At 35.5% G+C, this 26,620-nt stretch overlaps 1 protein-coding gene and 1 pseudogene across 1 annotated transcript; both read left to right on the top strand.

Annotated features, from left to right (window-relative positions):
* The first annotated feature begins 4,360 nt into the window (after positions 1 to 4,360).
* On the top strand, positions 4,361 to 11,528 carry LOC129374682 (protein NLRC3-like; annotated as a pseudogene).
* A 7,216-nt stretch (positions 11,529 to 18,744) lies between these two features.
* On the top strand, positions 18,745 to 26,250 carry LOC129374683 (NLR family CARD domain-containing protein 3-like). The gene is given in 7 exon segments (XM_055053222.1): positions 18,745 to 18,904; positions 19,258 to 20,893; positions 20,895 to 21,056; positions 21,831 to 22,004; positions 23,714 to 23,881; positions 24,437 to 24,483; positions 24,602 to 26,250. Coding segments are annotated over 7 exon segments (2,748 nt in total). The 5' UTR covers positions 18,745 to 18,867; the 3' UTR covers positions 25,126 to 26,250.
* Positions 26,251 to 26,620: the final 370 nt, after the last annotated feature.

Raw genomic sequence — 26,620 nt, 5'->3', positions numbered from 1 at the left:
TTGTTCAACAACTTACTTTGCTCTTCCTCCTACCAGTTTCTTCCTTCACTGGTGACAAACAAATTCCTGTAGCAGCTCATCGTGTCACAATCTGTTTGTCTCACACCTTGAGTGGAGAGTATTGTCTTCTTCAGCACAAGACTGTTGGACCAAACTGTAAGTTTGCTTGGTTTTAGGTTGTAATTTATCTTAAACAAACGCTTTTTGTTTTATTTTCTGATTCAAGGTGAAAATGTTCTTTTTATTTTGACTCTTATTGTTTTTCTATTCTTAAGGGGAATCCAGATTACTAAAATATGGAATAACTTAACTAATCATGAGTATTTTTTCTTCTTCATAAAACTGATTAATGTTTCTAATATCTTAAACTCAACTTTTGCTTTCACCATAAAACTCAGAAACTAAAACTTCCTGTTGGCTCCTGAAATGAGTTTGATTCTACTTACGCGTTGATGGAGTATATAATAGATGTTTTAGAAGTACCAGTATATCACTTTGTTTCTTTAAAATATACTGCGTATGGTGAAAGTTCGTGATAGTTTTATATAAACATAGAACATCATAATCTTAGTTAATTACATTAAACGTCAATAAGTCCTGGAATGAGTCCTGGAAACCACCGTTGAGAACAAAATGCTGCAGAACCGCATCAACTGCAGAGCAACTGAAATGTTTCCTTGTTGGCACTAACTCTCTAACCACAAGATTTATGATGCACAAAGAGCCTCTAGTTGTGATCAAAGCACCAGAAAGCAACTTTATAATCATACAGAGATTGTTGGACATGATGAATTTATTCATGAAGTTTTACAAAGTGACTAATATCAACTAATGACTGGTTGATATTTTGTCTGGATAAACTTTGGTGGTAAACACTGACTCTGTAGGTGATCTTATACTGATGTATTTTCTGGTGATGATGAGCTGTAAATTAGTTTATTGTTCCTGTATTTTGGGTGACAGATACATCTGAAGCAATGTTTGGTCTGATTTGAAGACAGAAATGATTTAATGTTGAGCATATTATATTTAGTGCAAAATAAACCTTTAGAAAGCATTGTCTTCTATGTAATCTAACATTTATTTCCAGTCAGATTTTCTGTTATAAAATTATCCAAAATAAAATGAGTAAGTCGAAGGTTGATACTTGAATATGGATGAAGTGCTTTCAGATGTCAAACTGAGTTATAGGAGTACGTAATACAGTACTGCAGCTCCATGGCGCCATCTAGTGGAGTGATGGTGAAGTACAGCAGTCTCTTCAATCAAACTGAATTCAGTTGTTTTTTGCAACAAAGCTGATCCAAAGAACGATTACAACCAATGTGTGGAAAACTAAATTTGTGTTTCCCCTGCAGATCAAAAAGGAAGCTGTGTGAGCTGATGTGGATGGAAATTCAGCACCATGACTAAAAACAGGAAAAAAAAGTCAGATGATCATCTCTTACTCTTCATTGTTGTCTGTCACACATGGTTCATGTAAAGAAATGAAACAAAACAATACTTTTTTAGTATTTTACACATTTTTACATCTTTAACAAACAGAAGTGTTCTAATTGTAGAAAACAATTAAAATTGTCAGTCAGTCAGATATTCTTCAAAATCTGTGGTTCTGCACCTCTAGTTTTATCTTTAAATTCTACATTTCAATAATGTTGATTATACAGTATTTATAGAATCTAATTCAATATCGTTTTTTTTTTATTCAGGACTAAATGGCAGTCAAAACCTGAACCCACTGAACCCATTAAACCCACTGAACCCATTAAACCCACTGAACCCACTGAACCCATTAAACCCACTGAACCCATTAAACCCACTGAACCCACTGAACCCATTAAACCACTGAACCCATTAAACCCACTGAACCCACTGAACCCATTAAACCCACTGAACCCATTAAACCCACTGAACCCATTAAACCCACTGAACCCACTGAACAGAATGATGCCTCCAAAGACAGATCAGACCAGCCTTCATCCTCAGACAGGTGAGCTGATTTTGATTGTGTAAAATTTAATTAACATGCATCTATATGTTAATTACATGCTGACTGATAGATTGACCTTATATAATTTTTGACACTTTCAAAACACTTTTATCTGACAATTTGACAATTATTCTGCTTTTAAACCATCTAACATAAAACTTATTTACCAATGTTTGATGATGATGAAGTTCTTTTACAGCTAGATTTTTTTTAAATGCAAGCTGAACTTCACGGCTTTTCTTTTTATGTTCTTAAACATTTATATTATCTGCTCCTACAGTGTTTTGCATTATCAGGATGTATCAGGAGAACGTTTTATGTCCCTCAGAAGCAAAGAAGGATGTTTAGGTTTAACATTTTGATCTCATTGATCTTGGGCCTATCAAAGTAATCTGTGACCCACTGTTTTTTCTGTACTTAACAGCTGGTTGCTCTTGAATGAAATGATCAATAACAGGGGAAAAGCACTGATTAGGCGCCCCTCTGCTCATTTACCTCCTGTCACTTCCCTTGACACACAGGCAGAAAACACACAAATTCAACAGCTGGTCATTCATTGAGCATTTGTTTTTCATTCAGGACTCGTCCGCAGTCAGAACCTGATGATGTCTCCCTCTGCAGTAATTGGTCCAAAGACAGGCCTCCTAACGTTAGTGAAGACCAGCCTTCATCCTCAGACAGGTGAGCTGATTGTGACTGTGTGAAATTGAATTAACATGCATCAACATGGGCTGATTGACTGAGTGATCAATCTTTTTGACACTTTCAAAACACTTTTATCTGACAGGTTCACAATTATTCTTCTTTTAAACCATCTTACATAAAACTTATTGACCAATATTTATTTTGTCTCTGAAATCTGAGTCAACAGTTCAATGCGATTATCTGTCCACTGTCTCCTCATAGGATGTGTAACACGATACAATCCATTACAGAAACACTGAGAAACAACCAAATAACCACACCTCCAATCACAGCCAGACAATATTTATCACCTAGAAGACTCTCAAATAGGATTAAAAGTGAGAACTCTAAACTAAAATCTAAAAATAGTTCACACATTTTTACATCTTTATTTAACACACAGCTCACAAAAGTGTTATAATTCTAGAATACAGTTAAAATTGTTTAAAGGACATATTTAAATTTTTAACAGCTGATGACTGTGATATTAATTTCAATATCTGAAGCCATAAATGTGGCTCAAAGAACAACATGGCCAACTCAGAACCAAGTAATGATAACAAAGTTTCCAGTAGAGGTAAGAAGGTAAAGATTTACATATTAGTCCAGTAAGGAAGAGAAAGGTGGAAGATTGTTGTCTAACAGGAAGTAAGATGTAACAGGACTAATATAAAGTAATATTGATTATCCAAAACATACAGAATTTCCTTCAGCATTTGTTTTTCATTCAGGACTCGTCCGCAGTCAGAACCTGATGATGTCTCCCTCTGCACTGATTGGTCCAAAGACAGGCCTCCTAACGTTAGTGAAGACCAGCCTTCATCCTTAGACAGGTGAGCTGATTGTGACTGGTTTTGAGTTAAAACATGTTTAACAATGATTGAAAACTTTAAAATATCCCTTTATAACAATGTGTTATTGAAAGATTAGAAGATTATTATTTGATCACCACCTATAAAATCTTAAAATGCAAGCATAAAAAAACTTAAATAAATAAGTAATGCTTAGCTTGGTGGGGACACATATAAAGCCTGGCGACCCACCAGGCTTATTTTCTATCTGTACAGGAAGGTATAGACTCATAATTCATTTCTGAGCACAGGCACAATGCTACGCATCATCCAGTGACATCAGAAGGCAGAATTGAAATAGACAACATTGTAATACAAGTATGAAGACTGAACCTTTCAGAGTTTCAGTACAACTGATGGTGTTCTGAAAGTTAATCTCCTGCTCTTATATTTTCGTCTGGAAATTCAAACACAGATATTAACTTATGGAACTATACATTGTGATTGTTTTTTGTTTGTTTGTGGCTTGATAATGTGAGTTAATTCTTCATGATTTCTGTACAGATTAGATGAGCTAAGCTCAGAGGTTCCCAGTGGCCAAGCTAAACAGCACACTGGAGAACAGTTGGAATCTACAATTGAGGTCTGTACATCTACAACTACTAGTTTACATTCGTCCTGTTCAGAGACATGAGACCACTGTTTTATTTTTTATTTTTATTTAAGATTTCTAAAATCTTAAATTTGGCACCACAGTCTTAGTCTGATAATTATTAATTTATTCATTTGTTCCAGCTGCTGAAGGAAAACATTGTAACTTATGTGAATGACGAGCTAAAGACAATCCAGAATCTCCTGGACCCAAACGATACAGAGTGTTTAGATAGTCCGTGGGAGTTTGATGCAGTGTTAGAAGACGAGGATGAAGAGCTGAACAGGAGCAACAAGGAGGCACTTTTAAAGATTGCATTGAACTTTCTGAAGAAAATGAAGAAAAAGGATCTGGCAAATCGTCTGCAGAACAGTAAGGGAATTTCTTCAAATATTACACATGCTGAAGATGGTGTTGATTTTTATGTACATGTTAACTCTAAATATCAGAAAATAAAGCAAAATGTTTTTTTTTCTTCTTTCCTAAAGCTGTTTTCCCTGTCATATGTACATAACCAGAAATGCTGACAAAAATGTTTCTTACAAAAGATGTAACATCTTCAAGAAACAAGAAAGGACGTTCATTTTACTTTTGTTCATCTAGCACTTTAGACATTAACAGTCAATATTTTATTAAAGACACAAGAGGTGGGGTAATAAAGTTTGTATGTGCTTTATTTAAAAACTTACACAATTTTAATGAAGTACTTATTTTTGTGTTTATTTAGAACTTTATGCTGCAGTTTGCCAACGTCAACTGAAATTGTCTCTGAAAAAGAAGTTCCAGTGTCTGTCTGAGGGAATTCCTAAAGCAGGAAACCAAACTCCTCTGGATCAGATCTACACAGAGCTCTACATCACAGAAGGAGGAACTGGAGAGGTCAATAAAGAGCATGAGGTCATACAGATTGAAATAGTGTCCATGAAACCGCAGAGACCAGAAACAACGATCAGACTTGGAGATATCTTTAAACGCCCACCTGGAAGAGATCAATCAGAATCAATCAGAACAGTGATGACACAGGGAGTGGCTGGCATTGGGAAAAACAGTCCTAACTCAAAAGTTCACTCTGGACTGGGCTGAAAAAGAAACCAACCAGGGCATTCAAATAATATTTCCATTCACATTCAGAGAGCTGAATATATTAAAAGATAAAAAATTCAGTTTGGTCGAACTTGTTCATCACTTCTTTACTGAAACTGAACAGATCAACCAGTTTGAACAGTACCACGTTCTGTTCATCCTTGATGGCCTGGATGAGAGTCGACTTTCACTGGACTTCCACAACAATGAACTCCTGACTGATGTCACACAACCTGCCTCCGTGGATGTTCTACTGACAAACCTTATCAGGGGGAAACTGCTTCCTTCAGCCCACCTCTGGATAACTACAAGACCTGCAGCAGCCAGTCAGATCCCTCCTGAGTTTGTTAGCATGGTGACAGAGGTTAGAGGGTTTACTGACCCACAGAAGGAGGAATATTTCAAGAAGAGGTTCAGAGTTGAGAAGAAGGCCAACAGGATCATCTCCCATATGGAGAAATCACGAACCCTCCATATCATGTGCCACATCCCAGTCTTCTGCTGGATCACTGCTACAGTTCTAGAAAATGTGTTGCAAACCAAAGAGGAAGTAGAGTTACCAAGCAGCCTCACTGAGATGTACAGCCACTACCTGATCGTTCATACCAAAGTGAAGACAGCAAAGTATGACAAAGGGAAAGAATCTGATCCAACTTGGAGTCCAGAGAGCAGGACAATGATAGAGTCTCTGGGGAAACTGGCTTTTGAGCAGCTGCAGAAAGGAAACCTGATCTTTTATGAAGAAGACCTTAAAGCATGTGGCATTGATGTCAGAGCAGCCTTGGTTTACTCAGGAGTTTTCACAGAGCTCTTTAAAGAGGAGAGAGGGCTGTACCAGGACAAGGTTTTTTGCTTTGTACATCTGAGTGTTCAAGAGTTTCTGGCAGCTCTCTATGTCCATCTGACCTTCATCAGAGATGGTCATAATGTGATGGAACAAAAACAAGCATCTTCCAAGATCTGTGCAATTTATAGCAAACCAAAACTAACAAATCTCCATCAGAGTGCCATTAATAAGACCATGAAAGATACAAATGGACATCTTGACTTGTTCCTCCGCTTCCTCTTGGGCCTTTCAGTGCAGACAAATGAGAAACTTCTGGAAGGATTGGTGACACAAACAGGAAGTAACTCACAGACCAACCAGGACACTGTCCAGTTCATTAAGAAGAAACTGAACAATAAGTTGTCTGCAGAAAAAAACATTACTCTCTTTCATTGTCTCAATGAACTGAATGATCACTCCCTAGTGGAGGAAGTCCAGAAAACTCTGCAGTCAGGGAATCTCTCCACAGATAGCCTATCTCCAGCACAGTGGTCTGCTCTGGTGTTCGTCTTACTGACATCAAAAAAAGATCTGGACGTGTTTGACCTGAAGAAATACTCTGTTTCAAAGGAGGTTCTACTGAAGCTGATGCCAGTGGTCAAAGCAACCAACAAGGCTCTGTACGTACAATTATATTCAAACATACACATTTTTAAATACATTTAATTTTGGCTAACAAAGTCAAATTTCTGTTAATTAAAAATTTCTGTCTGAATTTAAATTAATTTTAAATGTCATGACCATTTTTTCATTATTTGCTTTCATTTTTATTTAATCAATGATGTCACATCTCTTGGTGGATTCCAGGTTTAGCTGCAACAAAATCGACTCCCAACTGGTTATTTGGTTTGTTTGAAGCTAAACAATAAGAGTGAATTTGTAACAAGGTTGTGACTTTACCCCAGTCACTCCTACAACATGTTAATGTGTTTTTGGGCAAGAAATTCAACCCCAAGTTCAGAACCAATCTGTGTTTTTGTGTGTGAATAGGTGAATGAAATGTAAAAGCACTTTGAGTGGTCAGTATCACTAGAAAAGTGTTTTATCAGTTTAATCATAATCTTTTGTGGCATAAAGATATGAACAGTACCTTGTAGTTATAAAAACAACTAGTAAAAGGGACTTATTATCCAAGGGTTATTGGATAATTGATGCATCTACAATGTTTTCTTCGTACAGTATAAAAATATATAAAAAGTATGTGCTAATAGATAAGTCACATTTTTCCCTGTGAGAAATATTTTACACCACCACCACAATGACCCAATTCACAAGAAAGACATCATAATAAAGCAAAAACATCCAATAAAATGTGGATATTTATTTGACTGTTTCAGTAAAATAAATAAATATATATTTTTTAAAATAAATAATATTCTTATTTTTACTTTTAGGCTTGGCGGCTGTGATCTCTCAGAAGAGAGCTGCAAAGCTTTGTCAGAAGTTCTCAGATCTCCGTCGTCCAGTCTAAGAGAGTTGGACCTGAGTAACAACGACCTGGAGGAGGCAGGAGTATCGGCTCTAGTAGAAGGACTGAAGAGTCCACAATGCAAACTGGAAACTCTGAGGTCAGGACCATAACTTGCCAGAAAACTTTGTTTGTTCCATCTGTATTTACCAAACACATAGCACTTTCTCATACAGTTCTTTTGTAAATTTAAAGTCATGCTGTAAAATGTTATCTACATTTGCTGTATCTACCTTATTCATATGATGCTTAACATTAGTTGTACTCAATATCCAGCTGAATTCTTACCTGTAAACAAAATATCTGCTGCAAAACTTCTGCAGATAAAAACATAGGGAGCTGAAACAGTCTCATTTGTGGCTCTTGTGCATATATGAATCTTGATCTCTGCATTAGTGAATTATGAGACTGTTTTAGTGCCATAAAAACATGATGTAACAATTTTTACAGGTTAATTGGCAAAATACAAAGATATTGATGCCCATTGTGATGCCCACATCACTGAGTTTCGGTTCTAGGTCAGTCATTAAAATGCAAATGACAGCCTGCTCGTGTCTTGTAGCTGCAATATTATGAAGACATGAAAATAATAAAATCTCATACTGATGTGGAGATTTCTATTATTTTAATTCTGCTGACTGCGACAGACTGGCGACCTGTCCAGGGTGAACCCCGCCTCTCGCCCGGACCGCAGCTGGAGATAGGCACCAGCACCTCCCGACCCGTTAGGGAGAAGGGTGCTCAGAAAATGGATGGATGGATAATTCTGCTGAAACCACAGCAGAATTAAATACAAAGCTGAATGTTTTAAGGGCTTATTTTAATGGCAGGCACTGATATACTTTTATTAATATCATAAAATTATTCAGCTACAATATTTATACAATTGAATTTTAGCCTATAAAACCTGATAATGTTTCTTTGCATTATGTGGTTGGGCTACAACTTATTACAACAGTTTAAGAGTTTCTTCTTGGTTTTTTATTTTAAAGGGGATTAGATATCTAGGGATCAAATTTAAAATGTTCAGCCACATTAATCTTTATTCTTCATTTATTGAAAAGCAATGGAAACTGAACCCAAGTTGAATGAATGTGTTTGTTGTACTTTGGGTTGGATCAAGCTCTCTCTTAGGTCCTTTCCACTGCAGATCCTCTGTGTTGTATCCACAACGTCTCAATTTTCTGACCAATCAAAATGTTGCTTTTTGATGGAAAACAAAAAAAAAAAAGTATTCACCAATGACGTAAGAATAACCTGGTTCAAGAAATGAATGAGAAAACTGAGAAAGAAAACTAAGGATTTTATTCAGTTTGTTCAGACCTTAAATCTCATATTGTATGAAAGGGAAGATAAAACAACTTCATATTATATTTCAACAACAAAGTGACTCAAACTGCATAAAAACAGGAAACATCAAAGAAGATGACATTCCAGTATAGGAATGAAAAGTAGGAATACAGACTAATAAACAACAATGTTCACCTTATTATTATAAATTGAAAGTAACAGCAAACAGAAGAGTATTTCTTCTTGATTTAAAGGAACTCAATGTTGTTGTTTTTTGTGCAGTTTTCTTTAAGTTAAAGAAGATTTTAGGAGCATAACTGAATACTGACTCTCAGTAAGGCTGTTATTAGCATCTAATCACACCTTAATATTAATCTATTTTTCAACTAACATAAAAAATGGGTTTCATTCTTATACTACAGAACATAAGTATTTTCTTTATTTTTTATGAATGTCTATTTTATAAATTTTATATACTGTAATGTGATCATCTTTAAATAATTTGTTTTTCTGTAGATTGTCAGGCTGTCTATTAAGTGACGATGCCAGTTGTCATCTGGCTGGAGCTTTGGGCCCCGACTCCCGTCTGAAAAGAGCTGGATCTGAGCTACAATCATCTAACAAACTCAGGAGAAAAGATTCTGACAGATAAAAAATCAGAATCCAAACTGGAGACTGTCATCAGGTAGGCCCAAGATATACATTAAGTATAGGTGTATTATTTGGTATTTAGTTTTCTATTCATTCACCTCCTGTACATATATAAAATAGGGCTATTATACCTAATATAATATAGGGTTTAGGTTATTTATCAAACGCCAACAATGGACCATGTCATTCTTTTAATTATTTATTTTTATTTTTGTGGAAAGCAAAGTTATTGCTAAATTTGTTTTATTCTGACATATCAACTTGTTACATTGTTATTTCAGAAATTTAGCTTCATTATTTCCTCCTCAAAAGTTATTTGTGTTTACTTACAGTCTCTAAAACAGCTGATCTATTTTAAAATTACAATTTCAGGTTCCAAAACAAACTTAGAAACATTAACCACACCAAACTACAATGTCATGTAGCAACCAAAGGACATAATTGCTCTATTCAAATCTTGTACAGATTTTCTCTCAGTGAAAATTAATCTGTGTTCAAGATCTTCCAATAAAACATTGTTTGCATGCTGAATTGATGGCCTGACATTCAACCTCTGTTCCCTATGATTCTGTGCTGCAGATTGATGCCTACAGGATCAAAATGGTTGAAACCTGGTTTCGGAAAATGTAAGTATCCGACTATAATGCAACATCCACATTCAAGTTATTTGATGTTTTATTTCTGGAATAGTCCAAGAGTCAAAAATAATTACTAATTGGATTGTGGTTTTTCCCTCTTCATCAGATTTATGTCAACTCAAAATTGATAAAGACACAGTCAGCAAAGATCTCACATTTTCTAACCAAAACAAAAGAGTAACAACGAGGAAGCAGACATACCGTATCCTGATAATCCAGCAAGATTTGATAATCCTCAACTGCTTTGTGAAAATAAACTAGAAGATCGCCATTACTGGGAGGTCAAATGGAAAGGAAAACGTTTTCATATCTGTGACTTACAAAGGAATTAATAGAAAAGGAGACAACGATGACTGTGTGTTTGGAGGGAACAGTCAGTCCTGGAGTCTGGGCTGCTCTGATGGTGATGGTTACTCTGTTTGGCACAATAATGAGGAAAACCCTTCACCCCTACAGCGGTCTATGAAAGAGTAGCAGTATATGTAGACTACAAAGCTGGCATTCTGTCCTTTTACAACAAATCCTCTGACAAACTGATCCACCTCCACACCTTCAACACCAGGTTTACAGAACCTCTTTATCCTGGGTTTACATTATGGAGTCACGGTTCCTCTGTGTTGCTGTGCTGAGTGTAAAAAGCTTCATCTCAGAGAAACCTTTTGACATCTCTAACTGATGATGATAAAGTCCAAACATCACAGTACTTCAGACACAAATTACAGATGCATTTTTTTATTTTTTAACATAAATGTCTGTCCCTTATCTATAGGTCATTTTAACAGGAATTTGAGTCTTTTATTTTCTATGTAATAAATATGTTTTGTGGTTTTCTTTAGACAAAAAAATCCAAAGAATGGAGGGCAGAAGTAGCTTCAGTAGAAAAACTTTAGTCTATATTCAATTCTTAATATGAATTAAGCCGGTTCTCTAATAATTATTCTGTGAAGAAATAAATTAGCACTGGAGTCTCAACTCCCAGAAAAAAGCCATGTTTAAACATATTTCCATATAACACCAATAATAGTGTAGGAATGAATTCATGAGACTTTGTGTAAATAAAACTTCACGATTCCCTTCAGACCTGTTTGTTTTTAGTTAAAATTACAGTGTTTTAAATGTAATTTTTTTAACCTATTTGATCTGCTACATTTTGAGTTAATCAGAGTATTTTATGATTTATAAATTTTTATTGTTATCTTAAAAGTGTAAGAGTATAGCATTATAGCATAGCATGTTGCTGTGCTAATTTCTCACCTTGTCAGGATGACAAGGAGCCCAGATATTTTCTGGATCCATATCTATATGTTGGGGGTTTTGTTGTAAAATTAATCTGTAAAGTTTAGCCTTAAAGTAGTGATGACTGTTTTTCTGTTTAATCATATTATACTGTCAATAAACTGTGTTCCAGAAAAATAACCGTCAATCTGTCCCTCCATCGGCGCTGTCCTCTGCTCTCATCAGATCCTCACTCACTGCAGACAAACAAAAACACTTACAGCTTTATATCTCACAAATACTTCTGTTACATTCACTTTCACTCAGACATCTTATATAAACTGTAATTACTGATGGGTAATTATGGCTTTGCTGAAGCACAAACTGCTGATTTAAAACATAATTCCTCACTTGAGGCTGCAATGGCACAAATCTCAAGTAGGACATCAATTTTCATAACCTCTATATACATTTAACTTATATTTTCTGCAATGAAACACTTAAATAAAGTCACTGCATTAATGAGATATGCTCTACTAATACAGACTTATGTAGTCTTTTAACAGAATTGGTATTAAATTTTAGGATTTCTGCAAACTATGTTGTGTTTCTCAATTGATTTAATATTTGAACATGTTTGTTATGATCATTATTTTCTTGTAGTCTGTTATCCTTTTTTGTTTTAGATAGAAATGTGATATTAATTTACTTAGCACTAAAACATCCTATTCTCCAAAAAAGACAATATCTCTTCTCACACGCTGTACTGAAGCAGAAATTAGCAAACAACCTCTGAAATATTTTGGTTCAGGAAACAGCTTGAAGAAATTCTGATAAAGCCAATTAGACAAGAGTTTAATGATGTTTCTCCAACTGTAACCAAGTAACTTTTATCAACAGAATAAGAACATCTCAGACTGTTCAACAAATGATCAGAATCTTTATTTAGATAAGAATCAGAAACATTAAATAAACAAGAGAGAAACTTAAAACCTTATACTGGTATAGATTACAATAAAACACAAAAAAATAAAATAAAACTTCATCATATGTTCTGTAATGTTACATAAAGATGTCACATGATTGATGTGTCACCGCTTTGATGGATTGCTGAATCACCTGATGAGTCAGAGCCCATCAGGGTTCAGTGTAGTGGCACTAAATGGCATCTTCAACATGGTCACCTGCAGGCAGGTGAGCTGCGGTGGGCGTGGCCAGCCTGACATGGAGTTACTGTGCTGCAGGCTGAATCAGGATATGTTTGGTATGAAAGTAAAATCAACAGCAAACAGCAAAACACTGCAGAGTCTTCATGCTGACTGAAGGTGGAGGTCCGTCACTGTCCCGGTTCTCATGTGGGAGGAGGCCCGTCGTAGCGCAGCATGACGTTGAAGGATCGGGCGAAGTTGTTGGAGAGCGAGCAGCTGTTCCCATCGTCCATGAGCGGCAACAGGAAGGCGAGGAGCAGCAGAGCGAGGAAGAGGAGCCACAGAAGAAGAGCCAGACGACAAATCCTGTACAACATCCCGGGTTTCTGAAAACACAGAGAGAAGATGGAGCAGCACAACTCCACATGAAGCAGTGATGAGATGATGTGTTTCGATGTTTAAGTGACGTAGGACGGCGTTACCACTATAACGTTACCTTTTCTGTTCTTGTTTCAGAAACTGTCCCCTTTACATTCTCTGCACCTCTCTGCAGAGACAGAACATCAAGTATTAGATTGTTTATCTCGACTCCGTGACTCAGAAACAACACAAAAGTACTTTTTTTCAGTTTGTTTGATGAAAATCTCGATAAATACACATGAATTTTACAAAAATTGTCAATATAGTAATTGTGTGCAGTTCAACTATACAAATCACACTTCTTCATGTGACTGGTGTCCAAAAGAAGCACATTATAAACAGGAATTAGCAGTATTTGTGTTTTGTGGGGCAACAACTGCAGCCATACAATTACCAAAAACAAAGTAATTAATAGTTATTAATGTAATTTATCATTATCACAATAGTACCACAAAATAACATTATGTCCATATTCATGAAGTTCACTAAACATAGAATGACTAAAACCTCCTTTTAGCAGCAGAAGTAAATTTGCACTGCCCCCTGGTGGTACACATAAACAGTGCACCAACAGCTAAAGCCTTCATCAGCCATCATCTTTATGAAGATGTTTGTTGAATCTTTGTAGAGTTTTACACAGAATCAGGTTCTGCTAAGCAATAATTCAGAGGTTAACCAGATGAAGCATAGCTACTGTGGAGTATAGAGCAAATAACCCTGTTTAATTTTTGCTTGATGGTCCAACTGACAGAACATTTAATCTCTCCTGTGCAATGATAAACTTTCATCTGCTAAAATGGGAACTCATTCACTACACTTGAAACGACTTGCTGTTTTTTTTCTTTCTTTTATCTAAAATAAATGGAAAATGTTTCTTTGTCAGTAGTTGGTACATAGAAATGCCAGACATGAAGTGGACATAAGTCTGACAGAGTCTGAGGCTGCCCTCTAGTGGAAATCAGTGGAAGTGCATCACTGTGAAGTGTTTGTTGAGTTGAGTCTTAAATGAAAGTGCATGAAAGGAATGAGTGACTGTCACAGACACCATGATAAATTGATTTTGAACCTTTCCAACCTTCATTGTTATATATGCACTGCTGTAATTCATCAGTTTATTATAAATATATAAAGGGCTTAAATAACATAGTAGCTTATGTATTTCCATCTTTTCACAACTGTGAAACTGTGCTTCACAACTGTGAAACTCACAACTGTGAAACTGGCCTGTTCAAATTCATGTGTAAAAATGTCAAAATAGGCTTTCTATAATTTAAGATGCCTTTTATAAACACCAAACAAAGCAGGGCAAGTTCTGATATTTTCTTAGTCACATCTTACGGCAAAACCTTTGTACACCGAGAACTTCTATCATACAGACCTCACTGTCCAGTAGTATCAGTCAGGAGAATGATGCAAACAATTTCCAACACTTCAGATGTGCCATGGAACAGCAAAAAATGGCATCAAGCAGTGGAGAAACTTGTTCAACACTGCCAATACTTCCCTCCACGATGGATTAAAATCTGTAAACTGGTGTGTAAAGGATTATGTACAAGCAATATCCCTGAAATCTGACAGATTTGAAGCATTTTTAAAAAGGACATTGGAAATCATTGCCACTGCCCACTTCAAGAGGAAGACAATGTTGTCTTTTAAAAGGTCTTTTGCACTTGAATCAGAAAAACAATTTTGGGAATGTTGTTCAACAACTTACTTTGCTCTTCCTCCTCCCAGTTTTCTTCCTCCACCGGCAATAAACAAATTCCTGTAGCAGCTCATCGTGTCACAATCTGTTTGTCTCACACCTTGAGTGGAGAGTATTGTCTTCTTCAGCACAAGACTGTTGGACCAAACTGTAAGTTTGCTTGGTTTTAGGTTTTATCTTAAACAAACTTTTTGTGTGATTCTGTTTTCTGATTCAAGGAGAACATGTTTTCTTTTTATTTTGACTCTTATTGTTTTTCTATTCTTAAGGGGAATCCAGATTACTAAAATATGGAATAACTTAACTAATCATGAGTATTTTTCTTCTTCATAAAACTGATTAATGTTTCTAATATCTTAAACTCAACTTTTGCTTTCACCATAAAACTCAGAAACAAAAACTTCCTGTTGGCTCCTGAAATGAGTTTGATTCTACTTACGCGTTGATGGAGTATATAATAGATGTTTTAGAAGTACCAGTATATCACTTGGTTTCTTTAAAATATACTGCGTATGGTGAAAGTTCGTGATAGTTTTATATAAACATAGAACATCATAATCTTAGTTAATTACATTAAACGTCAATAAGTCCTGGAATGAGTCCTGGAAACAACCGTTGAGAACAGAATGCTGCAGAACCGCATCAACTACAGAACAGGAGGAACAAGTTTTCAACTGAAATGTTTCCTTGTTGGCACTAACTCTCTAACCACAAGATTTATGATGCACAAAGAGCCTCTAGTTGTGCTCAAAGCACCAGTATGCAATTTTATAATCATACAGAGATTGTTGGACATGATGAATTTATTCATGAAGTTTTACAAAGTGACTAATATCAACTAATGACTGGTTGATATTTTGTCTGGATAAACTTTGGCGGTAAACACTGACTCTGTAGGTGATCTTATACTGATGTATTTTCTGGTGATGTTGAGCTGTAAATTAGTTTATTGTTCCTGTATTTTGGGTGACAGATACATCTGAAGCAATGTTTGGTCTGATTTGAAGACAGAAATGATTTAATGTTGAGCATATTATATTTAGTGCAAAATAAACCTTTAGAAAGCATTGTCTTCTATGTAATCTAACATTTATTTCCAGTCAGATTTTCTGTTATAAAATTATCCAAAATAAAATGAGTAAGTCGAAGGTTGATACTTGAATATGGATGAAGTGCTTTCAGATGTCAAACTGAGTTATAGGAGTACGTAATACAGTACTGCAGCTCCATGACTCCATCTAGTGGACAGATAGTTGAAGTACAGCAGTCTCTTCAATCAGACTGAATTCAGTTGTTTTTTGCAACAAAGCTGATCCAAAGAACGATTACAACCAATGTGTGGAAAACTAAATTTGTGTTTCCCCTGCAGATCAAAAAGGAAGCTGTGTGAGCTGATGTGGATGGAAATTCAGCACCATGACTGAAAACAGGAAAAAAAAGTCAGATGATCATCTCTTACTCTTCATTGTTGTCTGTCACACATGGTTCATGTAAAGAAATGAAACAAAACAATACTTTTTAGTATTTTACACATTTTTACATCTTTAACAAACAGAAGTGTTTTAATTGTAGAAAACAATTAAAATTGTCAGTCAGTCAGATATTCTTCAAAATCTGTGGTTCTGCACCTCTAGTTTTATCTTTAAATTCTACATTTCAATAATGTTGATTATACAGTATTTATAGAATCTAATTCAATATCGTTTTTTTTTTATTCAGGACTAAATGGCAGTCAAAACCTGAACCCACTGAACCCATTAAACCCACTGAACCCATTATACCCACTGAACACAATGAACCCACTAAACCCAATGATGCCTCCAAAGACAGATCAGAACAAACTTCATCCTCAGACAGGTGAGCTGATTGAGACTGCGTAAAATTGAATTAACATGCATCTATATGTTAATTACATGCTGACTGATAGATTGACCTTATAAATTTTTGACTCTTCAAAACACTTTTATCTGACAATTTGACAATTATTCTGCTTTTAAACCATCTAACATAAAACTTATTTACCAATGTTTGATGATGATGAAGTTCTTTTACAGCTAGATTTTTTTTTAAATGCAAGCTGAACTTCACGGCTTTTCTTTTTTGTTCTTAAACATTTATATTATCTGCTCCTACAGTGTTTTGCATTATCAGGATGTATCAGGAGAACGTTTTATGTCCCTCAGAAGCAAAGAAGGATGTTTAGGTTTAACATTTTTGATCTCATTGATCTTGGGCCTATCAAAGTAATCTGTGACCCACTGTTTTTTCTGTACTTAACAGCTGGTTGCTCTTGAATGAAATGATCAATAACAGGGGAAAAGCACTGATTAGGCGCCCCTCTGCTCATTTACCTCCTGTCACTTCCCTTGACACACAGGCAGAAAACACACAAATTCAACAGCTGGTCATTCATTGAGCATTTGTTTTTCATTCAGGACTCGTCCGCAGTCAGAACCTGATGATGTCTCCCTCTGCAGTAATTGGTCCAAAGACAGGCCTCCTAACGTTAGTGAAGACCAGCCTTCATCCTTAGACAGGTGAGCTGATTGTGACTGTGTGAAATTGAATTAACATGCATCAACATGGGCTGATTGACTGAGTGATCAATCTTTTTGACACTTTCAAAACACTTTTATCTGACAGGTTCACAATTATTCTTCTTTTAAACCATCTTACATAAAACTTATTGACCAATATTTATTTTGTCTCTGAAATCTGAGTCAACAGTTCAATGCGATTATCTGTCCACTGTCTCCTCATAGGATGTGTAACACGATACAATCCATTACAGAAACACTGAGAAACAACCAAATAACCACACCTCCAATCACAGCCAGACAATATTTATCACCTAGAAGACTCTCAAATAGGATTAAAAGTGAGAACTCTAAACTAAAATCTAAAAATAGTTCACACATTTTTACATCTTTATTTAACACACAGCTCACAAAAGTGTTCTAATTCTAGAATACAGTTAAAATTGTTTAAAGGACATATTTAAATTTTTAACAGCTGATGACTGTGATATTAATTTCAATATCTGAAGCCATAAATGTGGCTCAAAGAACAACATGGCCAACTCAGAACCAAGTAATGATAACAAAGTTTCCAGTAGAGGTAAGAAGGTAAAGATTTACATATTTGTCCAGTAAGGAAGAGAAAGGTGGAAGATTGTTGTCTAACAGGAAGTAAGATGTAACAGGACTAATATAAAGTAATATTGATTATCCAAAACATACAGAATTTCCTTCAGCATTTGTTTTTCATTCAGGACTCGTCCGCAGTCAGAACCTGATGATGCCTCCCTCTGCACTGATTGGTCCAAAGACAGGCCTCGTAATGTTAGTGAAGACCAGCCTTCATCCTTAGACAGGTGAGCTGATTGTGACTGGTTTTGAGTTAAAACATGTTTAACAATGATTGAAAACTTTAAAATATCCCTATAACAATGTGTTATTGAAAGATTAGAAGATTAATATTTGATCACCACCTATAAAATCTTAAAAATGCAAGCATAAAAAAACTTAAATAAATAAGTAATGCTTAGCTTGGTGGGGACACATATAAAGCCTGGCGACCCACCAGGCTTATTTTCTATCTGTACAGGAAGGTATAGACTCATAATTCATTTCTGAGCACAGGCACAATGCTACGCATCATCCAGTGACATCAGAAGGCAGAATTGAAATAGACAACATTGTAATACAAGTATGAAGACTGAACCTTTCAGAGTTTTAGTACAACTGATAGTGTTAAGATAGTTAATCACCTGTTCTTATATTTTCTTCTGAAAATTCAAATTCATGTAACTATACATTGTGATTGTTTTTTGTTTGTTTGTGGCTTGATAATGTGAGTTAATTCTTCATGATTTCTGTACAGATTAGATGAGCTAAGCTCAGAGGTTTCCATTGGCCAGGCTGAACAGCACAATGGAGAACAGTTGGAATCTACAATTAAGGTCTGTAGATCTACAAGTACTGCTTATATTAGTCCTGTTCAGAGACATGAGGCCACTGTTTTATTTTTTATTTTTATTTAAGATTTCTAAAATCTTAAATTTGGCACCACAGTCTTAGTCTGATAATTATTTAATTTATTCATTTGTTCCAGCTGCTGAAGGAAAACATTGTAACTTATGTGAATGACGAGCTAAAGACAATCCAGAATCTCCTGGACCCAAACGATACAGAGTGTTTAGATAGTCCGTGGGAGTTTGATGCAGTGTTAGAAGACGAGGATGAAGAGCTGAAACAGGAGCAACAAGGAGGCACTTTTAAAGATTGCATTGAACTTTTTGAAGAAAATGAAGAAAAAGGATCTGGCAAATCATCTGCAGAACAGTAAGGGAATTTCTTCAATGACACATGCTGAAGATGTTGGTATTGATTCTAATGTGCATGCTAACTCTAAATATCAGAAAATAAAGCAAAATGATTTTTTCTTCTTTCCTAAAGCTGTTTTCCCTGTTGTATGTACATAACCAGAAATGCTGACAAAAATGTTTTGTACAAAAGATGTAACATCTTCAAGAAACAAGAAAGGACATTCATTTTACTTTTATTCATATAGCACTTTAGACATTAACAGTCAATATTTTATTAAAGACACAAGAGGTGGGGTAATAAAGTTTGTATGTGCTTTATTTAAAAACTTACACAATTTTAATGAAGTACTTATTTTTGTGTTTATTTAGAACTTTATGCTGCAGTTTGCCAACGTCAACTGAAATTGTCTCTGAAAAAGAAGGTCCAATGTGTGTTTGAGGGAATTCCTAAAGCAGGAAACCAAACTCTTCTGAATCAGATCTACACAGAGCTCTACATCACAGCAGGAGGAACTGGAGAGATCAATAAAGAACATGAGGTCAGACAGATTGAAATAGTGTCCATGAAACCGCAGAGACCAGAAACAACGATCAGACTTGGAGATATCTTTAAACGCCCACCTGGAAGAGATCAATCAGAATCAATCAGAACAGTGATGACACAGGGAGTGGCTGGCATTGGGAAAACAGTCCTAACTCAAAAGTTCACTCTGGACTGGGCTGAAAAAGAAACCAACCATGATGTTGACTTCATATTTCCATTCACATTCAGAGAGCTGAATTTATTAAAAGATAAAAAATTCAGTTTGGTCGAACTTGTTCATCACTTCTTTACTGAAACTGAACAGATCAACCAGTTTGAACAGTACCACGTTCTGTTCATCTTTGATGGCCTGGATGAGTGTCGATTTAATTTGGACTTCCACAACAATGAACTCCTGACTGATGTCACACAACCTGCCTCAGTGGATGTTCTACTGACAAACCTTATCAGGGGGAAACTGCTTCCTTCAGCCCACCTCTGGATAACTACAAGACCTGCAGCAGCCAGTCAGATCCCTGCTAAGTTTGTTAGCATGGTGACAGAGGTTAGAGGGTTTACTGACCCACAGAAGGAGGAATATTTCAAGAAGAGGTTCAGAGTTGAGAAGAAGGCCAACAGGATCATCTCCCATATGGAGAAATCACGGACCCTCCATATCATGTGCCACATCCCAGTCTTCTGCTGGATCACTGCTACAGTTCTAGAAAATGTGTTGCAAACCAAAGAGGAAGTAGAGTTACCAAGCAGCCTCACTGAGATGTACATCCACTACCTGATCGTTCATACCAAAGTGAAGACAGCAAAGTATGACAAAGGGAAAGAAACTGATCCAACTTGGAGTCCAGAGAGCAAGACAATGATTGAGTCTCTGGGGAAACTGGCTTTTGAGCAGCTGCAGAAAGGAAACCTGATCTTTTATGAAGAAGACCTTAAAGCATGTGGCATTGATGTCAGAGCAGCCTTGGTTTACTCAGGAGTCTTCACAGAGCTCTTTAAAGAGGAGAGAGGGCTGTACCAGGACAAAGTTTTTTGCTTTGTACATCTGAGTGTTCAAGAGTTTCTGGCAGCTCTCTATGTCCATCTGACCTTCATCAGAGATGGTCATAATGTGATGGAACAACAACAAGCATCTTCCAAGATCTGTGCAATTTATAGCAAACCAAAACTAACAAATCTCCATCAGAGTGCCATTAATAAGACCATGAAAGATACAAATGGACATCTTGACTTGTTCCTCCGCTTCCTCTTGGGCCTTTCAGTGCAGACAAATGAGAAACTTCTGGAAGGATTGGTGACACAAACAGGAAGTAACTCACAGACCAACCAGGACACAGTCCAGTTCATTAAGAAGAAACTGAACAATAAGTTGTCTGCAGAAAAAACCATTACTCTCTTTCATTGTCTCAATGAACTGAATGATCACTCCCTAGTGGAGGAAGTCCAGAAAACTCTGCAGTCAGGGAATCTCCACAGATAGCCTTTCTCCAGCACAGTGGTCTGCTCTGGTGTTCGTCTTACTGACATCAAAAAAAGATCTGGACGTGTTTGACCTGAAGAAATACTCTGTTTCAAAGGAGGTTCTACTGAAGCTGATGCCAGTGGTCAAAGCAACCAACAAGGCTCTGTACGTACAATTATATTCAAACATACACATTTTTAAATACATTTAACTTTGGCTAACAAAGTCAAATTTCTGTTAATTAAAAATTTCTGTCTGAATTTAAATTAATTTTAAATGTCATGACCATTTTTTCATTATTTGCTTTCATTTTTATTTAATCAATGATGTCACATCTCTTGGTGGATTCCAGGTTTAGCTGCAACAAAATCGACTCCCAACTGGTTATTTGGTTTGTTTGAAGCTAAACAATAAGAGTGAATTTGTAACAAGGTTGTGACTTTACCCCAGTCACTCCTACAACATGTTAATGTGTTTTTGGGCAAGAAATTCAACCCCAAGTTCAGAACCAATCTGTGTTTTTGTGTGTGAATAGGTGAATGAAATGTAAAAGCACTTTGAGTGGTCAGTATCACTAGAAAAGTGTTTTATCAGTTTAATCATAATCTTTTGTGGCATAAAGATATGAACAGTACCTTGTAGTTATAAAAACAACTAGTAAAAGGGACTTATTATCCAAGGGTTATTGGATAATTGATGCATCTACAATGTTTTCTTCGTACAGTATAAAAAATATATAAAAAGTATGTGCTAATAGATAAGTCACATTTTTCCCTGTGAGAAATATTTTACACCACCACCACAATGACCCAATTCACAAGAAAGACATCATAATAAAGCAAAAACATCCAATAAAATGTGGATATTTATTTGACTGTTTCAGTAAAATAAATAAATTTTTTTTTTTTAAATAAATAATATTCTTATTTTTACTTTTAGGCTTGGCGGCTGTGATCTCTCAGAAGAGAGCTGTAAAGCTTTGTCAGAAGTTCTCAGATCTCCGTCCTCCAGTCTAAGAGAGTTGGACCTGAGTAACAACGACCTGGAGGAGGCAGGAGTATCGGCTCTAGTAGAAGGACTGAAGAGTCCACAATGCAAACTGGAAACTCTGAGGTCAGGACCATAACTTGCCAGAAAACTTTGTTTGTTCCATCTATATTTACCAAACACATAGCACTTTCTCATACAGTTCTTTTGTAAATTTAAAGTCATGCTGTAAAATGTTATCTACATTTGCTGTATCTACCTTATTCATATGATGCTTAACATTAGTTGTACTCAATATCCAGCTGAATTCTTACCTGTAAACAAAATATCTGCTGCAAAACTTCTGCAGATAAAAACATATGGAGCTAAAACAGTCTTATTTGTAAATCTTGTGCATTTGTGAATCTTGATCTCTGCATTAGTGAATTATAAGACTGTTTTAGTGCCATAAAAACATGATGTAACAATTTTTACACGTTAATTGGCAAAATACAAAGATATTGATGCCCATTGTGATGCCCACATCACTGAGTTTCGGTTCTAGGTCAGTCATTAAAATGCAAATGACAGCCTGCTCGTGTCTTGTAGCTGCAATATTATGAAGACATGAAAATAATAAAATCTCATACTGATGTGGAGATTTCTATTATTTTAATTCTGCTGACTGCGACAGACTGGCGACCTGTCCAGGGTGAACCCCGCCTCTCGCCCGGAACGCAGCTGGAGATAGGCACCAGCACCTCCCGACCCCGTTAGGGAGAAGGGTGACCAGAAAATGGATGGATGGATAATTCTGCTGAAACCACAGCAGAATTAAATACAAAGCTGAATGTTTTAAGGGCTTATTTTAATGGCAGGCACTGATACTTTTATTAATATCATAAAATTATTCAGCTACAATATTTATACAATTGAATTTTAGCCTATAAAACCTGATAATGTTTCTTTGCATTATGTGGTTGGGCTACAACTTATTACAACAGTTTAAGAGTTTTCTTCTTGGTTTTTTATTTTAAAGGGGATTAGATATCTAGGGATCAAATTTAAAATGTTCAGCCACATTAATCTTTATTCTTCATTTATTGAAAAGCAATGGAAACTGAACCCAAGTTGAATGAATGTGTTTGTTGTACTTTGGGTTGGATCAAGCTCTCTCTTAGGTCCTTTCCACTGCAGAGATCCTCAGTGTTGTATCCACAATGTCTCAATTTTCTGACCAATCAAAATGTTGCTTTTTGATGGAAAACAAAAAAAAAAAAGTATTCACCAATGACGTAAGAATAACCTGGTTCAAGAAATGAATGAGAAAACTGAGAAAGAAAACTAAGGATTTTATTCAGTTTGTTCAGACCTTAAATCTCATATTGTATGAAAGGGAAGATAAAACAACTTCATATTATATTTCAACAACAAAGTGACTCAAACTGCATAAAAACAGGAAACATCAAAGAAGATGACATTCCAGTATAGGAATGAAAAGTAGGAATACAGACTAATAAACAACAATGTTCACCTTATTATTATAAATTGAAAGTAACAGCAAACAGAAGAGTATTTCTTCTTGATTTAAAGGAACTCAATGTTGTTGTTTTTTGTGCAGTTTTGTTTAAGTTTAAAGAAGATTTTAGGAGCATAACTGAATACTGACTCTCAGTAAGGCTGTTATTAGCATCTAATCACACCTTAATATTAATCTCTTTTTCAACTAACATAAAAAATGGGTTTCATTCTTATACTACAGAACATAAGTATTTTCTTTATTTTTTATGAATGTCTATTTTATAAATTTTATATACTGTAATGTGATCATCTTTAAATAATTTGTTTTTCTGTAGATTGTCAGGCTGTCTATTAAGTGACGATGCCAGTTGTCATCTGGCTGAAGCTTTGGGCCCCGACTCCCATCTGAAAGAGCTGGATCTGAGCTACAATCAACTAACAAACGCAGGAGAAAAGATTCTGACAGATAAAAAATCTGAATCCAAACTGGAGACTGTCATCAGGTAGGCCCAAGATATACATTAAGTATAGGTGTATTATTTGGTATTTAGTTTTCTATTCATTCACCTCCTGTACATAGTGTATATAAAATAGGGCTATTATACCTAATATAATATAGGGTTTAGGTTATTTGTCAAACGCCAACAATGGACCATGTCATTCTTTTAATTATTTATTTATTTATTTATTTTTGTGGAAAGCAAAGTTATTGCTAAATTTGTTTTATTCTGACATATCAACTTGTTACATTGTTATTTCAGAAATTTAGCTTCATTATTTCCTCCTCAAAAGTCTTTTGTGTTTACTTACAGTCTCTAAAACAGCTGATCTATTTTAAAATTACAATTTCAGGTTCCAAAACAAACTTAGAAACATTAACCACACCAAACTACAATGTAATGTAGCAACCAAAGGACATAATTGCTCTATTCAAATCTCATACAGATTTTCTCTCAGTGAAAATTAATCTGAGTTCAAGATCTTCCAAAAAACATTGTTTGCATGCTGAATTGATGGCCTGACATTCAACCTCTGTTCCCTATGATTTTGTGCTGCAGATTGATGCCTACAGGAGCAAAATGGTTGAAACCTGGTTTCGGAAAATGTAAGTATATGACTATAATGCAACATCCACATTCAAGTTATCTGATGTTTTATTTCTGGTGCAGTCCAAGAGTCAAAAATAATTACTAATTGGATTGTGGTTTTTCCCTCTTCATCAGATTTATGTCAACTCAAAATTGATAAAGACACAGTCAGCAAAGATCTCACATTTTCTAACCAAAACAAAAGAGTAACAAACGAGGAAGCAGACATACCGTATCCTGATAATCCAGCAAGATTTGATAATCCTCAACTGCTTTGTGAAAATAAACTAGAAGGTCGCCATTACTGGGAGGTCAAATGGAAAGGAAACGTTTCCATAGCTGTAAGTCACAAAGGAAGTAATAGGAAAGGAGACAACGATGACTGTGTGTTTGGAAGGAACAGTCAGTCCTGGAGTCTGGGCTGCTCTGATGGTGATGGTTACTCTGTTTGGCACAATAATGAGGAAAAACCCTTCACCCCTACAGCGGTCTATGAAAGAGTAGCAGTATATGTAGACCATGAAGCTGGCAATCTGTCCTTTTACAACAAATCCTCTGACAAACTGATCCACCTCCACACCTTCAACACCAGGTTTACAGAACCTCTTTATCCTGGGTTTACATTATGGAGTCCCGGTTCCTCTGTGTTGCTGTGCTGAGTGTAAAAAGCTTCATCTCAGAGAAACCTTTTGACATCTGTAGCTGATGATGATAAAGTCCAAACATCACAGTACTTCAGACACAAATTACAGATGCATTTTTTTATTTTTTAACATAAATGTCTGTCCCTTATCTATAGGTCATTTTAACAGGAATTTGAGTCTTTTATTTTCTATGTAATAAATATGTTTTGTGGTTTTCTTTAGACAAAAAAATCCAAAGAATGGAGGGCAGAAGTAGCTTCAGTAGAAAAACTTTAGTCTATATTCAATTCTTAATATGAATTAAGCCGGTTCTCTAATAATTATTCTGTGAAGAAATAAATTAGCACTGGAGTCTCAACTCCCAGAAAAAAGCCATGTTTAAACATATTTCCATATAACACCAATAATAGTGTAGGAATGAATTCATGAGACTTTGTATAAATAAAACTTCACAATTCCCTTCAGACCTGTTTGTTTTTTAGTTAAAATTACAGTGTTTTAAATGTAATTTTTTAACCTATTTGATCTGCTACATTTTGAGTTAATCAGAGTATTTTATGATTTATACATTTTTATTGTTATCTTAAAAGTGTAAGAGTATAGCATTATAGCATAGCATGTTGCTGTGCTAATTTCTCACCTTGTCAGGATGACAAGGAGCCCAGATATTTTCTGGATCCATATCTATATGTTGGGGGTTTTGTTGTAAAATTAATCTGTAAAGTTTAGCCTTAAAGTAGTGATGACTGTTTTTCTGTTTAATCATATTATACTGTCAATAAACTGTGTTCCAGAAAAATAACCGTCAATCTGTCCCTCCATCGGCGCTGTCCTCTGCTCTCATCAGATCCTCACTCACTGCAGACAAACAAAACACTTACAGCTTTATATCTCACAAATACTTCTGTTACATTCACTTTCACTCAGACATCTTATATAAACTGTAATTACTGATGGGTAATTATGGCTTTGCTGAAGCACAAACTGCTGATTTAAAACATAATTCCTCACTTGAGGCTGCAATGGCACAAATCTCAAGTAGGACATCAATTTTCATAACCTCTATATACATTTAACTTATATTTTCTGCAATGAAACACTTAAATAAAGTCACTGCATTAATGAGATATGCTCTACTAATACAGACTTATGTAGTCTTTTAACAGAATTGGTATTAAATGTTATTTTAGGATTTCTGCAAACTATGTTGTGTTTCTCAATTGATTTAATATTTGAACATGTTTGTTATGATCATTATTTTCTTGTAGTCTGTTATCCTTTTTTGTTTTAGATAGAAATGTGATATTAATTTACTTAGCACTAAAACATCCTATTCTCCAAAAAAGACAATATCTCTTCTCACACGCTGTACTGAAGCAGAAATTAGCAAACAATCTCTGAAATATTTTGGTTCAGGAAACAGCTTGAAGAAATTCTGATGAAGCCAATTAGACAAGAGTTTAATGATGTTTCTCCAACTGTAACCAAGTAACTTTTATCAACAGAATAG

This window comes from Poeciliopsis prolifica, unplaced genomic scaffold (genome assembly GCF_027474105.1).
Source record: "Poeciliopsis prolifica strain line A6 unplaced genomic scaffold, Auburn_PproV2 SCAFFOLD037, whole genome shotgun sequence".
NCBI classification, from domain to species: domain Eukaryota; kingdom Metazoa; phylum Chordata; class Actinopteri; order Cyprinodontiformes; family Poeciliidae; genus Poeciliopsis; species Poeciliopsis prolifica.
This window is presented reverse-complemented; position numbering and strand designations above follow the sequence as displayed.